At 67.9% G+C, this 16,428-nt stretch overlaps 2 protein-coding genes across 3 annotated transcripts in view; one reads left to right on the plus strand and one right to left on the minus strand.

Annotated features, from left to right (window-relative positions):
• The window catches only part of ATP2B3 (ATPase plasma membrane Ca2+ transporting 3), a 59,526-nt gene extending 50,543 nt beyond the window's left edge, over positions 1-8,983 (plus strand). The window contains exon 21 of the mRNA XM_077840222.1: positions 7,662-8,983. Coding sequence (XP_077696348.1) covers positions 7,662-7,967 — 306 coding nt within the window. The 3' untranslated portion in view covers positions 7,968-8,983. The remainder of the gene's footprint in view (positions 1-7,661) is intronic.
• Positions 8,984-9,791: 808 nt separating this feature from the next.
• Positions 9,792-15,511, minus strand: CCNQ (cyclin Q). 2 transcript variants are annotated; one of them, XM_077840678.1, is made up of 6 exons: positions 15,307-15,511; positions 12,570-12,678; positions 12,064-12,250; positions 11,585-11,717; positions 11,171-11,398; positions 9,792-10,849 (listed from the first exon to the last, which is right to left on the minus strand). In XM_077840678.1, exons 2-6 carry the CDS (start codon positions 12,661-12,663, stop codon positions 10,760-10,762), a joined length of 732 nt encoding a protein of 243 aa, XP_077696804.1. In that variant the 5' UTR covers positions 12,664-12,678; positions 15,307-15,511; the 3' UTR covers positions 9,792-10,759. The 2 variants fall into 2 exon arrangements, with proteins under 2 accessions (XP_077696804.1, XP_077696803.1); XM_077840677.1 differs by lacking the exon at positions 15,307-15,511 and adding an exon at positions 14,988-15,122.
• Positions 15,512-16,428: the final 917 nt, after the last annotated feature.

The raw sequence follows: 16,428 nt of genomic DNA on the forward strand, positions 1-16,428 counted from the left end.
CTCTCCTCCCAGAGCCGGGGAGAGAACCCCGGAGTCCTGGCCCCCTGCTCTAACCACCAGACCCCACTCTCCTACCAGAGCCGGGGAGAGAACCCCAGAGTCCTGGCTGCCAGGCCCCCTGCTCTAACCACTAGACCCCACTCTCCTCCCAGAGCCGGGGAGAGAACCCCGGAGTCCTGGCTCCCAGGCCCCCTGCTCTAACCACCAGACCCCACTCTCCTCCCAGAGCTGGGGAGAGAACCCCGGAGTCCTGGCTCCCAGGCCCCCTGCTCTAACCACCAGACCCCACTCTCCTCCCAGAGCCGGGGAGAGAACCCCAGAGTCCTGGCTGCCAGGCCCCCTGCTCTAACCACCAGACCCCACTCTCCTCCCAGAGCCGGGGAGAGAACCCAGGAGTCCTGGCTCCCAGCCCCCCTGCTCTAACCACCAGACCCCACTCTCCTCCCAGAGCCGGGGAGAGAACCCCGGAGTCCTGGCCCCCTGCTCTAACCACCAGACTCCCACTCTCCTCCCAGAGCCGGGGAGAGAACCCCGGAGTCCTGGCCCCCTGCTCTAACCACCAGACTCCCACTCTCCTCCCAGAGCCGGGGAGAGAACCCCGGAGTCCTGGCCCCCTGCTCTAACCACCAGACCCCACTCTCCTACCAGAGCCGGGGAGAGAACCCCAGAGTCCTGGCTGCCAGGCCCCCTGCTCTAACCACTAGACCCCACTCTCCTCCCAGAGCCGGGGAGAGAACCCCGGAGTCCTGGATCCCAGGCCCCCTGCTCTAACCACCAGACCCCACTCTCCTCCCAGAGCTGGGGAGAGAACCCCGGAGTCCTGGCTCCCAGGCCCCCTGCTCTAACCACCAGACCCCACTCTCCTCCCAGAGCCGGGGAGAGAACCCAGGAGTCCTGGCTCCCAGCCCCCCTGCTCTAACCACTAGACCCCACTCTCCTCCCAGAGCCAGGGAGAGAACCCAGGAGTCCTGGCTCCCAGCCCCCCTGCTCTAACCACCAGACCCCACTCTCCTCCCAGAGCTGGGGAGAGAACCCCGGAGTCCTGGCTCCCAGGCCCCCTGCTCTAACCACCAGACCCCACTCTCCTCCCAGAGCCGGGGAGAGAACCCAGGAGTCCTGGCCCCCTGCTCTAACCACCAGACCCCACTCTCCTCCCAGAGCCGGGGGGAGAACCCCGGAGTCCTGGCTCCCAGGCCCCCTGCTCTAACCACCAGACCCCACTCTCCTCCCAGAGCCGGGGAGAGAACCCAGGAGTCCTGGCTCCCAGCCCCCCTGCTCTAACCACCAGACCCCACTCTCCTCCCAGAGCCAGGGAGAGAACCCAGGAGTCCTGGCTCCCAGCCCCCCTGCTCTAACCACCAGACCCCACTCTCCTCCCAGAGCTGGGGAGAGAACCCCGGAGTCCTGGCTCTCAGGCCCCCTGCTCTAACCACCAGACCCCACTCTCCTCCCAGAGCCGGGGAGAGAACCCAGGAGTCCTGGCCCCCTGCTCTAACCACCAGACCCCACTCTCCTCCCAGAGCCGGGGGGAGAACCCCGGAGTCCTGGCTCCCAGGCCCCCTGCTCTAACCACCAGACCCCACTCTCCTCCCAGAGCCGGGGAGAGAACCCCAGAGTCCTGGCTGCCAGGCCCCCTGCTCTAACCACCAGACCCCACTCTCCTCCCAGAGCCGGGGAGAGAACCCAGGAGTCCTGGCCCCCTGCTCTAACCACCAGACCCCACTCTCCTCCCAGAGCCGGGGGGAGAACCCCGGAGTCCTGGCTCCCAGGCCCCCTGCTCTAACCACCAGACCCCACTCTCCTCCCAGAGCCGGGGAGAGAACCCAGGAGTCCTGGCTCCCAGCCCCCCTGCTCTAACCACCAGACCCCACTCTCCTCCCAGAGCCAGGGAGAGAACCCAGGAGTCCTGGCTCCCAGCCCCCCTGCTCTAACCACCAGACCCCACTCTCCTCCCAGAGCTGGGGAGAGAACCCCGGAGTCCTGGCTCCCAGGCCCCCTGCTCTAACCACCAGACCCCACTCTCCTCCCAGAGCCGGGGAGAGAACCCAGGAGTCCTGGCCCCCTGCTCTAACCACCAGACCCCACTCTCCTCCCAGAGCCGGGGGGAGAACCCCGGAGTCCTGGCTCCCAGGCCCCCTGCTCTAACCACCAGACCCCACTCTCCTCCCAGAGCCGGGGAGAGAACCCCGGAGTCCTGGCCCCCTGCTCTAACCACCAGACCCCACTCTCCTCCCAGAGCCGGGGAGAGAACCCCAGAGTCCTGGCTGCCAGGCCCCCTGCTCTAACCACCAGACCCCACTCTCCTCCCAGAGCCGGGAAGAGAACCCCGGAGTCCTGGCCCCCTGCTCTAACCACCAGACCCCACTCTCCTCCCAGAGACGGGGAGAGAACCCCAGAGTCCTGGCTGCCAGGCCCCCTGCTCTAACCACTAGACCCCACTCTCCTCCCAGAGCCGGGGAGAGAACCCCGGAGTCCTGGCTCCCAGGCCCCCTGCTCTAACCACCAGACCCCACTCTCCTCCCAGAGCCGGGGAGAGAACCCCGGAGTCCTGGCTCCCAGGCCCCCTGCTCTAACCACCAGACCCCACTCTCCTCCCAGAGCCGGGGAGAGAACCCCGGAGTCCTGGCTGCCAGCCCCCCTGCTCTCACCACCAGACCCCACTCTCCTCCCAGAGCCGGGGAGAGAACCCCGGAGTCCTGGCTCCCAGGCCCCCTGCTCTAACCACCAGACTCCCACTCTCCTCCCAGAGCCGGGGAGAGAACCCCGGAGTCCTGGCCCCCTGCTCTAACCACCAGCCCCCACTCTCCTCCCAGAGCCGGGGAGAGAACCCCAGAGTCCCGGCTGCCAGGCCCCCTGCTCTAACCACTAGACCCCACTCTCCTCCCAGAGCCGGGGAGAGAACCCCGGAGTCCTGGCTCCCAGGCCCCCTGCTCTAACCACCAGACCCCACTCTCCTCCCAGAGCCGGGGAGAGAACCCCGGAGTTCTGGCTGCCAGCCCCCCTGCTCTCACCACCAGACCCCACTCTGCTCCCAGAGCCGGGGAGAGAACCCCGGAGTCCTGGCTCCCAGGCCCCCTGCTCTAACCACCAGACCCCACTCTCCTCCCAGAGCTGGGGAGAGAACCCAGGAGTCCTGGCTGCCAGCCCCCCTGCTCTCACCACCAGACCCCACTCTCCTCCCAGAGCCGGGGAGAGAACCCAGGAGTCCTGGCCCCCTGCTCTAACCACCAGACCCCACTCTCCTCCCAGAGCCGCGGGGAGAACCCCGGAGTCCTGGCTCCCACTCCCCCGGACACACACACACACTCTGACTCACAGACCCCCAACCCCTGAGTGCACCCCCCCTTTCCCAGGAAGGGGGAGTCCCTCCCAGCTGACCCCTCCCCTTGCTTAGTTTTCAAAGGTGCGGCACTGCCCCAGTGGGGTTGGGGGGGTCAGTGAGACGTAACCCGCTGCCCTGTTCTGCCTGCAAAGCCCAACCCCCCACGGCAATCGGCTGGGGCTGGGGCACGCTGGATGTGTGGGGGCGGGCGGGCGGGGGGGGGTTCTTCCCGCTGTAGCATGTGCTGTCTCCCCGGGGGGGCTCCCCCCACCCCGTCCCCCGGCTGGGAGCAGGCCCTACCCACAATGCACTGCACAGCCCCGGAGAACAGGGGAGCCCAGGTGGGAGGATCAGCTGCCCCAGAAGGTACCATGCGAGCGGCACAGGGCTCTTAACGGGACCCCCCAGGGCCCGACTCCTCCTGCCTTGGGCCCTGATCCAGGCCTCCCCCGGAATCAATCGCCCCCCGTCCTGAGTTGGGCACGGCCCCCAAACAAGTGCAGGGCCCCCCCCATGCCTCCTATGGGTGCAACAGCTCCCAAAGGGAGCAACCCCTGCCCCACAAGAGGAGTGGGAGGTGTAAAGTGGCCTCGCCATAGCAAGGTGACCTTTACCCCCGCTGGGGGGCTCTGGCCCCATTGACTCCATGGGGCAACAGCCCATTGTCCCCAGCTGGGGGGCTCTGGCCCCATTGACTCCCTGGAGCGACAGCCCATTGTCCCCAGCTGGGGGGCTCTGGCCCCATTGACTCCCTGGAGCGACAGCCCATTGTCCCCAGCTGGGGGGCTCTGGCCCCATTGACTCCATGGGGCAACAGCCCATTGTCCCCAGCTGGGGGGCTCTGGCCCCATTGACTCCATGGGGCAACAGCCCATTGTCCCCAGCTGGGGGGCTCTGGCCCCATTGACTCCCTGGAGCGACAGCCCATTGTCCTCAGCTGGGGGGCTCTGGCCCCATTGACTCCCTGGGGCGACAGCCCATTGTCCCCAGCTGGGGGGCTCTGGCCCCATTGACTCCCTGGAGCGGCAGCCCATTGTCCCCAGCTGGGGGGCTCTGGCCCCATTGACTCCATGGGGCAACAGCCCATTGTCCCCAGCTGGGGGGCTCTGGCCCCATTGACTCCATGGGGCGACAGCCCATTGTCCCCAGCTGGGGGGCTCTGGCCCCATTGACTCCCTGGAGCGACAGCCCATTGTCCTCAGCTGGGGGGCTCTGGCCCCATTGACTCCATGGGGCAACAGCCCATTGTCCCCAGCTGGGGGGCTCTGGCCCCATTGACTCCCTGGAGCGACAGCCCATTGTCCCCAGCTGGGGGGCTCTGGCCCCATTGACTCCATGGGGCAACAGCCCATTGTCCCCAGCTGGGGGGTTCTGGCCCCATTGACTCCCTGGAGCGACAGCCCATTGTCCCCAGCTGGGGGGCTCTGGCCCCATTGACTCCCTGGAGCGACAGCCCATTGTCCCCAGCTGGGGGGCTCTGGCCCCATTGACTCCATGGGGCAACAGCCCATTGTCCCCAGCTGGGGGGCTCTGGCCCCATTGACCCCATGGGGCAACAGCCCATTGTCCCCAGCTGGGGGGCTCTGGCCCCATTGACTCCATGGGGCAACAGCCCATTGTCCCCAGCTGGGGGGCTCTGGCCCCATTGACTCCATGGGGCAACAGCCAACTGTCCCCAGCTGGGGGGCAACAGCCCATTGTCCCCAGCTGGGGGGCTCTGGCCCCATTGACTCCATGGGGCAACAGCCCATTGTCCCCAGCTGGGGGGCTCTGGCCCCATTGACTCCATGGGGCAACAGCCCATTGTCCCCAGCTGGGGGGCTCTGGCCCCATTGACTCCCTGGAGCGACAGCCCATTGTCCTCAGCTGGGGGGCTCTGGCCCCATTGACTCCATGGGGCAACAGCCCACTGTCCCCAGCTGGGGGGCTCTGGCCCCATTGACTCCATGGGGCAACAGCCAACTGTCCCCAGCTGGGGGGCTCTGGCCCCATTGACTCCATGGGGCAACAGCCCATTGTCCCCAGCTGGGGGGCTCTGGCCCCATTGACTCCATGGGGCAACAGCCATCTGTCCCCAGCTGGGGGGCTCTGGCCCCATTGACTCCATGGGGCAACAGCCAACTGTCCCCAGCTGGGGGGGCTCTGGCCCCATTGACTTCATGGGGCAACAGCCCACTGTCCCCAGCTGGGGGGCTCTGGCCCCATTGACTCCATGGGGCAACAGCCCATTGTCCCCAGCTGGGGGGTTCTGGCCCCATTGACTCCATGGGGCGCCGGCCCACTGAACCTGGGGTGGGGGGTCTGTCTCTTTATGCCGTCATCAGAAGGATGCGGCGGGGTTAAATGCCTGTTCGAGGAGCCCAGCAAAGGGTGGGGAGGCTGTAAACTCCCCTCCCCCCCCAGCCCGGGGGCCACAGTGAACCCAGGCGTCCGGGAATTTTGAACCCAGGCAACAGGCTCTGCCACTTTTCTGTTGCTGTTTTTCCTTTTTGTTCGATCAGTGCTCATTCCACCCCCACCCCATTTCCCCTCCCTCCAGCCCCTCTGCTGCTGCATATGGCCCGTGGGCGCTAGCCGCCGGCTCTGCGCTCTCATGTTCCTTGTGGGGGGCACGTCCAGGCCGCCCCGGCGCAGGAGCCAGGGACTGGTCATCACAGGGCCTACGGGGCGGGAAAAGGGATGGGACCCAGGGAGCTGGAGGGTGGACTTTTTGGAGGAGCAGTGGGAGAGGGGGCATGGATGGATAGGAGATAGGATAGATAGATACATGGGTGGGGTGAATGGATGTGGGGTAGGACAGATAGCGGGGGGAGGGATGGGGTAGGATACAGAGACTGGGATGGATGGATGGATGTGGGGTAGGATGGCTAGTGGGGGAGGGAGGGGTAGGAGAGACACGGAGACGGGGGTGTCTAGGGGATGGATGTGGGGTAGGACGGCTAGCGGGGGGAGGGTGGGGTAGGATAGATACAGAGACTGGGATGGATGGATGGATGGATGTGGGGTAGGATGGCTAGCGGGGGGAGGGTGGGGTAGGAGACACACGGAGATGGGGATGTCTAGGGGATGGATGTGGGGTAGGACGGCTAGCGGGGGGAGGGTGGGGTAGGAGAGACACGGAAACGGGGGTGTCCAGGGGACGGATGGATGGACAGAGGAACGGTGCAGAACAGATGGACGGCTAGCTCAGGCTCGAGCTGATCACGTATTCCCGGCCCTGGGAGCCAGGACTCCTGGGTTCTCTCTCTGGCTCCAGGAGGGGACTGGGGTCTCAGGGGTTAGAGCAGGGCGGGCTGCGAGCCAGGACTCCTGGGTTCTCTCTCTGGCTCCAGGAGGGGACTGGGGTCTCAGGGGTTAGAGCAGGGCGGGCTGCGAGCCAGGACTCCTGGGTTCTCTCTCTGGCTCCAGGAGGGGACTGGGGTCTCAGTTTAGAGCAGGGCGGGCTGTGGGCCAGGACTCCTGGGTTCTCTCTCTGGCTCCAGGAGGGGACTGGGGTCTCAGGGGTTAGAGCAGGGCGGGCTGCGAGCCAGGACTCCTGGGTTCTCTCTCTGGCTCCAGGAGGGGACTGGGGTCTCAGTTTAGAGCAGGGCGGGCTGCGAGCCAGGACTCCTGGGTTCTCTCTCTGGCTCCAGGAGGGGACTGGGGTCTCGGCTTAGAGCAGGGCGGGCTGTGGGCCAGGACTCCTGGGTTCTCTCTCTGGCTCCAGGAGGGGACTGGGGTCTCAGTTTAGAGCAGGGCGGGCTGTGGGCCAGGACTCCTGGGTTCTCTCTCTGGCTCCAGGAGGGGACTGGGGTCTCAGCTTAGAGCAGGGGGGGCTGCGAGCCAGGACTCCTGGGTTCTCTCTCTGGCTCCAGGAGGGGACTGGGGTCTCGGCTTAGAGCAGGGCGGGCTGCGGGCCAGGACTCCTGGGTTCTCTCTCTGGCTCCAGGAGGGGACTGGGGTCTCAGTTTAGAGCAGGGCGGGCTGTGGGCCAGGACTCCTGGGTTCTCTCTCTGGCTCCAGGAGGGGACTGGGGTCTCAGCTTAGAGCAGGGGGGGCTGCGAGCCAGGACTCCTGGGTTCTCTCTCTGGCTCCAGGAGGGGACTGGGGTCTCGGCTTAGAGCAGGGCGGGCTGCGGGCCAGGACTCCTGGGTTCTCTCTCTGGCTCCAGGAGGGGACTGGGGTCTCGGCTTAGAGCAGGGGGGGCTGCGAGCCAGGACTCCTGGGTTCTCTTCTGGATCGACAGTAACCAAGTGACCGCAGGCTGCCCCCGGGCCTGTTGCCTGGATTGGCGCCTAGAACTCACTTTTCTTTCCCCTCCTTTTCCGCGCCCTGTGCCCGCCGGGGTCCCTCCGGCCAGATCCGCGTAGTGAAAGCGTTCCGTAGCTCGCTCTATGAAGGGCTGGAGAAGCCGGACTCCAAGACCTCGATCCACAACTTCATGGCCACCCCGGAGTTCCTGCTGAACGACTACACCCACAACATCCCCCTGATCGACGACACCGACGCGGAGGAGAGCGAGGCGGCCCGCCGGCCCCCCAGCCCCCCGCCCACCCCCAACAAGAACAACAACGCCATCGACAGCGGCGTCTACCTGGCCACCGACGAGGGCTCCAAGTCTCCTGCCTCCGCCAGCCCGCTCCACAGCATGGAAACGTCCCTGTGACGCCCCAGCAGGCTGGCCCCGCGGCAGGGGGGCAGGAAGATCGAGCAGCCAGAGGGACGGGGGGCCCGGGCTCCTTCGGCTTGTCGGAGCGTGAACTGGCTGCGGACAGAGCTGGAGCTGGGAGCGGCCCCTGTTTCTCTGGGGAGCCCCAGCACCACGCCCCCCACCCCGGCGTGCGCTCCGGGCCCCGCGGCCCCGGCAGACTCTGGGTGGTGCCGGAGCTGGCCAGGAAGGCCCTGCCGCAGGCGGGGCGAGGGCCCATTTAGCGATCTATAGCCTCAATATATCTACGATACCGACTGACTGTCTTATGGGACTGACCATCGCATGCCGGCCCCACATGCTACTTCCCACCACCACCACCCAGCATCCCCCCTCCCCGGGGCAAATTTTCAGCCCGAGCAGCGGGAGGGAGATTGTGCGTTTTGGTTTCTTTGTTTTTTAAAGTCGTCGGGCGCTGGAGCCGGTGTTTAACAAGGGCTTGGGTGTGAAAACATGGCAGGAGCATCGGAGTGGGGGGGGCCACAGCACTGGAGATCGGGGCCTGTCATGCTGGACCCCGCCCGGACCTCCAGCCAAGAGTGGAGCCCCCGGTGTGCCACGTAGCCCCCCGACCCAGATGGGGGCCCCATCGCACCAGGTGCTGCACAGATCCTCCTGACCCAGACCGGGGACCCCCGTCGTGCTGGGTGCTGCGCAGATCCAGCATGAGAGGCAGTGCCCGCCCCCCGCAACAATGCTGTAAGTCTCTGTCAGTGTTAGGCCCCCCCAGCACTGCTGGTGGGGAGATGCTACAGCCCAGGACGGGGCCCGCGTGCTGCAGGGGCGCGAGGGGCATTGGATCTGGTTCCCAAAGTGACATTGAGTTCCCAACGCCCCAAGGCCCGTCCCTGCCCTGTGTGTCCCCAGCCTCCTTGGGGGTCCCTCAGTCACCACGGAGATCTGGGGGTGGAGGGAGCTGTCCCAGGCACACCAGCTAGGGCTGGCCCTTGTGTGTTATTTACAGACCTTCAGATCCCCCACCTGAGACTGGGAGCCAGGACTCCTGGGTTCTCTCCCTGGCTCTGGGAGGGGAGTGGGGTCTAGTGGTTAGAGCGGGGGGGAGGGGGCTGAGAGCCAGGATGCCTGGGTTCTACCCCTGGCTCTGGTAGGGCAAGTACCTGCTCCTGCCTCAATTTCCCCTTCTGGCACAATCCTTCTCAAAAGCCCCGTGTGGGAGGCAGGAGCAATGGGGGTGGGGTCCCATATTTCCTACGAGGCCCCTTTCCCATTTCCACACCTCATCCTGCGTCCGACCACCAGCGCCAGCACCCTCAAAAGCCATGCCTTCCGGCTAAGGGTAGCCCCACCCCGGTGAGGACAGCTCTTCTGCCCTCCAGCCCAGCCCCTCGACTCCCTGGGGGGCGCATCCAGGAAATCTCACCTCTGTCCGTCCAGCTTGTTCTCATTCAATATTGTACATATACTGACAGAGTGGGGCGGGGGGGGGGGCGGGGGAGGGGTGAATATATAGAGATATATTTAAAAAAAAACAACAAACCTTTAAAAACCCAGCACTTCCCGCACACTTTTCAGCCGTGTAAACCTCGCTGGGTCTAAGCTCACCCACGCGGGGGATCCGTTCTGGTTCCTTCCTTTCCTCCAACCGGGGACACACACAGACTGCCTTTGATTTTTTTTAAGGACCAAACAAAAATCAACTTGAGGTTTCTGTGGGTGTCCCCGCCCCCCCTTCCCACAGTGTGGGGGCAGATTTCGGACTGAAATTGTGACCCCCCCACCATGCCCATTTCCGGATCAAAGCATATAACTCAACTGAATGGCTCGATCAAGTTTGTTCATATTATTAAAAATTAATAAAATAACTCACCCGGATGCCGTTTCTCCTCCGGCAAGGGGGGGCGGGGGGAGAAGTAAGACGGGGACGATGCAGGTGCTCTGCAAACGCGGGCAGAGTCAGTTACATGGCAGGGAACCCCCCCACCAGCATGGCTGTGGTGAGCCTACCCTCACCCCCTTTGCGACCCAGCCGGCTGGTAAAGCTTTCGAACCCAGCGCCGCACCGCGGGCCCAGGCGTCCGCCAACGCCCAGGGCTCAGCGAGTGAAATGAGAGCCAGGCCCAATCCCGCTGCAAAGCCCAAAGAACAACCCGGTCACGGCTGGTTCAGGGGCACAGCTTTACTCGCCGGATCGAGCAGCCCAAGCGCCGGGGACGGGTGTGGACAGGGGGGAAGGGGAGCCCTGCGGCCGGTCGGAACCCAGGTCACTAACAGCCGTCGGGCACGTTATGTGGCGGTGTGGAGCTTGCGTCCCAGCAGCTGCAGCGCTCCGCCTGGCTGGCGCAGTGCTAGGGGCCGACGGCCTTCTCGGGGCGCAGCCAGCAAGGCAGCCGGCCCGCGGTAGGAGCTCAGGCAGCGAGGGTAACGGCTGTGGGACAGGACACCCAGACTGCAACCAACACCCCGTTTTCAAAGCCAGGGAAGGGGCAGGGAACGGGGCCTGAGGTCTTGACCCTCTAGGGGGTGCTGGCTCGGATCTGGGCCCAGAGTGGAGACTGGCTGGCTCAGGGGGGTGGGAATGGAGCCTGGGGTCTTTCCCCACTAAGGGGTGCCAGATCCCATCTGGCTTCGGGGCAGGGATGGGCTGGCTCAGGGGGTAGGAATGGGACATGAGGCCTTTCCCCTCTAAGGGGGGCCGGCTTCCATCCACTCCCAGGGCAGAAACTGGCTGGCTCGGGGGGCAGGAACGGGGCCTGTCCCCTCCCCAGCACTGGGTCGCTCTCCGGACCCCGTTAGGAGATTTCTGCATCCAAGGTGTAAATCTGGATCAGGTCCAATACGATCTGGTCAATCTGAGCCTTGCTGAGATCTTCACTGAACACCTAGGAGAGGAAGAAAGGAGACGGGAGCGACAGCGTGGGAAACGCAACCCAGAACCGCTGGGGAGCTCTGCAGTGGGACATGGGGCCTGTCCCCTCTAGGGGGCGCTGGCTCCCATTTGGGCCCAGGGCAGGGGCTGTCTGGCTTGGCCAGAGCTGTTTAGAGGGTTAGAGCAGGCAGGGCTGGGAGGCAGGACATCTGGGTTCTGTCCCTGGCTCCGCAACTGATTCTCTGTGACCCTGAATCAGCCACTTTCCCCCCCGTGCCTCAGTTTCCCCAGCAGAAGGGTCCTAGGGTGCGGCCTAAGTCCCTGCCTCTCTTACCTGCCACCAGGGTTTCTGGGCCTGTGCATGGACGGGCACCTCCACCCCGTAGCAGTGCAGGGCGAGGTCCAGCACGGCCACGGCCACGTGCTGGGGGGGGTAGCGCACACAGAGCCCCCCGTGGTAGCTGTCCCGGAGCAACGCCCAGGCTGCCGCCGAGACCGGGATCCGCTCCCAGCTGTGCCGGTTCATCCACCGCCGCAGGGAGAGCAGGTAATGGAGCAGGTACTGCAGGGAGAGACGGGGGGTGGGATGGGGGGACCCAGGAGTCCTGGTGCCCAGCCCCCAGCTCCAACCCACCAGACCCCCCTCCCCACAGAACGCCAGTCCCCTTCCTTCTAGGGCAGAGCAGCAGGTTCAGGGCAAACCCTCTGTCTCCCCCCGCTGCGCCCCAGGCCCACCCCGAGGACCCACCTTGTGGGGGTGCCGGAAGGAGACACGGAAGCCAAGCACCCGCAGCATGAGCAGCTCGCACTGGACGATGCTGTCCCGCAGCTCCCAGAAATGGGAGTCGAGTTCCAGGGGGTCGCTCTTGGGGTGTAAGTACCTGGGGAGGGGGAAGTTAGTGGGGGGTAGGGTTGGGGAGGCAGGAATCCTGGCGCCCACCTTTCCTATTCTAGCCCAGCAGACCTGACTCCTCTTCCAGAGCTGGGAGAGAACCCAGGAGTCCTGTCTCCCAGCCCCCCGTGCTCTAACCCACCAGACCCCGCTCCCTTCCCAGAATCAAGGAGAGAACCCAGGAGTCCTGGCTCCCAGCCACCCCTGCCCCCAACCACTAGACTCCCTCCCCTCCCAGGGCTGGGGAGAGAATCCAGAAGTCCTGGCTCCAGGGCCCCGGCTCTACCCCCTAGGGCATGGGGCGCGGACCTCCAGCAGGAGGCAGGTTGGGTTACCGGTGGCTGACGTTGATGATGTCCCGGGTGCGTAGGTGCTGCTCCTCCACCTTCCCGGCCAGGTACAGCGCAGCCATGGCCACCAGGTAGGGGTCGTAGGGTCCCGGGGCCACCGTGGCCGTGAAGAAACTGTGGTAGATGGTGCAGGCCGTGGCCACAGGGATGGAGTGCAGACCTAGCTTCACCCCTGGGGGGAGGCGGGTGTCACTGGGGTGGCAGAGCCCCCCAACCGACACACCACCCATCCCTTCCCCAACTGCCATGGCCCCCCTTCCCCCTCAGGGTTATGGTGCCGGCTTCCCCTTAGGCCTCCCCCAATTGACTGGCCACCTCCTCTATGCCCCGCACTGGTCGGCTGCCCCCTGCCCCTCCCAATCTGCCACTTGGCAGAGCCTCCCATCCCCCAGCAGGCCCTGCCCCCCGGCAGCACGGTCTCCCCTGTGCCCCACACCGCCCCTCCGTCCTCCCTCCCCCAGCACAGCAGCCCCCGGCGCCCCAGCCTTTACCTGCCTCCATGATGAACCGGGTGACCTTGAAATGGCTCCTGGTCTCGGCGGATCCTGGCCCGGTCTGGTCGCTGGCCGCCTGGTTGGGCTCCATGGCACCCGCGGCCGCCTGGGGAGTGAGACCAGCAAGTCACTCACCGGCAACCCCCCACCGCAACGGGGAGGACACTGCGCCTGGACGACGTCACCCACTGCAATGACAGTGTTTGGGGTGCGACATCGCCCCCTGCGGCGACAGCGTTCGGGGGGACGGCGCCCCCTGAGGCGACAGCGTTCGGGGGGGGACGGGGCCCCCTGCGGCGACAGCGTAAGGGATGGGACGTGGCCCCCTGCGGCGACAGCGTTCGGGGGGGACGTGGCCCCCTGCGGCGACAGCGTTCGGGGCAGGACGTGGCCCCCTGCGGCGACAGCGTTCAGGGCGGGATGGGGCCCCCTGCGGCGACAGCGTTCAGGGGGGGAACGTGGCCCCCTGCGGCGACAGCGTTCGGGGGGGGAACGTGGCCCCCTGCGGCGACAGCGTTCGGGGCGGGACGGCACCCCCTGCGGCGACAGCGTTTGGGGGGACATTGCTCCCTGCGGTGACAGCGTTCGGGGGGACGTCGCCCCCTGCGGCGACAGCGTAAGGGGTGGGACGTGGCCCCCTGCGGCGACAGCGTTCGGGGGGGGACGGGGCCCCCTGCGGCGACAGCGTTCGGGGGGGGACGGGGCCCTCCTGAGGCGACAGCGTTCGGGGCGGGACGGGGCCCCCCTGAGGCGACAGCGTTCGGGGGGGGACGTGGCCCCCTGCGGCGACAGCGTTCGGAGGGGGGCGGGGCTCGGAGGAGGGCGGGGCCCCCTGCGGCGACCGCGTTCGGGGGGGGCGGGGCCCCCAGCGGCGACCGCGTTCGGGGGGGGGCGGGGCCCCCAGCGGCGACCGCGTTCGGGGGGGGGCGGGGCCCCCAGCGGCGACCGCGTTCGGGGGGGGGGCGGGGCCCCCAGCGGCGACCGCGTTCGGAGGGGACGGGGCCCCCTGGGGCGACCGCGTTCGGGGGGGACGGGGCCCCCCTGGAGTGACCGCGTTCGGGGGGGGACGGGGCCCCCCTGCGGCGACAGCGTTTGGAGGGGGGCGGGGCCCCCCGCGGCGACCGCGTTCGGAGGGGGGCGGGACGGGGCCCCCCGAGGCGACAGCATTCGGGGTGGACGGGGCCCCCTGCGGCGACGGCGTTCGGGCGGGGACGGGGCCCCCTGCGGCGACGGCGTTCGGGCGGGGACGGGGCCCCCTGCGGCGACCGCGTTCGGGCGGGGGCGGGGCCCCCCTGCGGCGACCGCGTTCGGAGGGGGGCGGGGCCCCCAGCGGCGACCGCGTTCGGGGGGGGCGGGGCCCCCAGCGGCGACCGCGTTCGGGGGGGGGCGGGGCCCCCCTGAGGCGACAGCGTTCGGAGGGGACGGGGCCCCCTGGGGCGACCGCGTTCGGGGGGGATGGGGCCCCCTGCGGCGACAGCGTTCGGGGGGGGACGGGGCCCCCCTGGAGTGACCGCGTTCGGGGGGGGACGGGGCCCCCCTGCGGCGACAGCGTTTGGAGGGGGGCGGGGCCCCCTGCGGCGACCGCGTTCGGAGGGGGGCGGGACGGGGCCCCCCGAGGCGACAGCATTCGGGGGGGACGGGGCCCCCTGCGGCGACGGCGTTCGGGCGGGGACGGGGCCCCCTGCGGCGACGGCGTTCGGGGGGGGACGGGGCCCCCTGCGGCACAGCGTTAGGGGGGGGACGGGGCCCCCTGCGGCGACCGCGTTCGGGGGGGGACGGGGCCCCCCTGCGGCGACGGCGTTCGGGGGGGGACGGGGCCCCCTGAGGCACAGCATTCGGGGGGGGACGGGGCCCCCTGCGGCGACCGCGTTCGGGGGGGGACGGGGCCCCCTGAGGCACAGCGTTCGGGGGGGGACGGGGCCCCCTGCGGCGACCGCGTTCGGGGGGGGACGGGGCCCCCTGCGGCACAGCGTTCGGGGGGGGACGGGGCCCCCTGCGGCGACCGCGTTCGGGGGGGGACGGGGCCCCCTGCGGCGACCGCGTTCGGGGGGGGACGGGGCCCCCTGCGGCGACCGCGTTCGGGGGGGGACGTCGCCCAGCGCGGCCCCCACCCGCCTCCAGCTCTGCCCTGCTGTGACATCACGAGGGGCAGTGACCTCGCTCGATGACATCACTCAGAATGACCGCGATGCGCTCAGCACCCCAAGGCTGTGCCATCACCAGCTGTGCACTATCACCATGACAACAGTGGTGATATCACTCTGCAGGGAGATGACATCACGTTATTGCACAGCGTGTCGTGTGACACAACGCGGTGACGTCACGGACTAATTCGATGACGTCACACATTGCCCTTTGGGCCCACCGCGTCACTTCCTCCCGCCGCCCTGGGGCCACGTGACCTCTGCCCCTCACCCAATCAGGAGCCCTCGCCGGCTTGAGCCCTCCCCATGAGCCAGCCTGGGGCTCAGGCCGTCGTTAGGCCGCGCGGTGGCCGGTGCCCGGATGTAGCCGGCAGGGAGGCCCCATCACGGCCGCTTCCGGGTTGTGGCGCCCTTCCCGTCCCGATGTAGGTGTCCACCAGAAGTGCCTGCTAATAACCCGCACCCCGCGCCACCCGACCTCGGCGGGGCTGGCGACTGGACGCCCCGCTCTCCGCACTGCGGGCGGCCCGCGGGTTTTTCCCTTCCGTCCGCGCCCACTTCGGGACAGGCACCCGCCACCGTCAACCCACCTCGAGGTCCTCCGAAAGGCCGGTGCTTCTCTCGCCTCTGATTGGCTAGAGAAGAGGCAGGCTGACCAATCGACGGAGGCAGAACGTGGCTGCTCCTTTGCTCCCTGCGCGGTTTCGCGCCTTCCTCTGATTGGCCCTGAGGCCTGAGGCGACGGCCAATCACACTACGCCGCCTCGCGCGATGGGCGGGAAGGGAGAACTGGCCAATCACGGGAACGATGCGGGAGTTCGGGGCGAGGCGCGAGGTGGCACTGGCCAATCACATGAGGAGCAGCCAGGACTCTGGGGGGAGGAGCAGAGGGGAGGGCGTGGTGCTGGGAGACGGGGGCGGGGTTAGACAGGTGCAGGCGGTGGGGCCCAGAGAGCAGGGGGAGGAGTCAGGGGGAGGGGAGGGGCCTACAGCGCAGGGGGAGGAGTCAGGGGAGGGGAGGGGCCTAACGCGCAGGGGGAGGAGTCAGGAGGAGGGGCGGGGCCAAGAGCACAGGGGGTGGAGTCAGGGCAAGGGAGGGGAGGGGCCTACAGAGCAGGGGGAGGAGTCAGGGGAGGGGTGGGGCCTAGGGAGCAGGGGGAGGAGTCGGAGATGGAGGGGTGGGGCCTAGAGAGAAGGGAAGGGGTTGGAGGGGCAGGGGCGGAGCCTGAAGAGGGGTGGGACGGTAAGGGTTGGGCAAGGGAAGAAGGAGCCAGGGTGGGGCTAGGGTACGAGGACTCTCCTCTCTAGGGGGTGCTAGCTCTGACCCAACATGGGGATGGGGCACTGGCCGGGCTGGCAGGGGCTGCGGGTCGGGAGTGAGGGGCACCGGCGGGGCTGGGGGGAGCCCAGGGCCGGGCTGGCAGGGGCTGCGAGTCGGGAGTGAGGGGCACCGGCGGGGCTGGGGGGAGCCCAGGGCCGGGCTGGCAGGGGCTGCGAGTCGGGAGTGAGGGGCACCGGCGGGGCTGGGGGGAGCCCAGGGCCGGGCTGGCAGGAGCTGCGAGTCGGGAGTGAGGGGCACCGGCGGGGCTGGGGGGAGCCCAGGGCCGGGCTGGCAGGGGCTGCGAGTCGGGAGTGAGGGGCACCGGCGGGGCTGGGGGGAGCCCAGGGCCGGGCTGGCAGGGGCTGCGGGTCGGGAGTGAGGGGCACCGGCA

Source organism: Eretmochelys imbricata, chromosome 23, assembly GCF_965152235.1.
Source record: "Eretmochelys imbricata isolate rEreImb1 chromosome 23, rEreImb1.hap1, whole genome shotgun sequence".
NCBI classification, from domain to species: domain Eukaryota; kingdom Metazoa; phylum Chordata; order Testudines; family Cheloniidae; genus Eretmochelys; species Eretmochelys imbricata.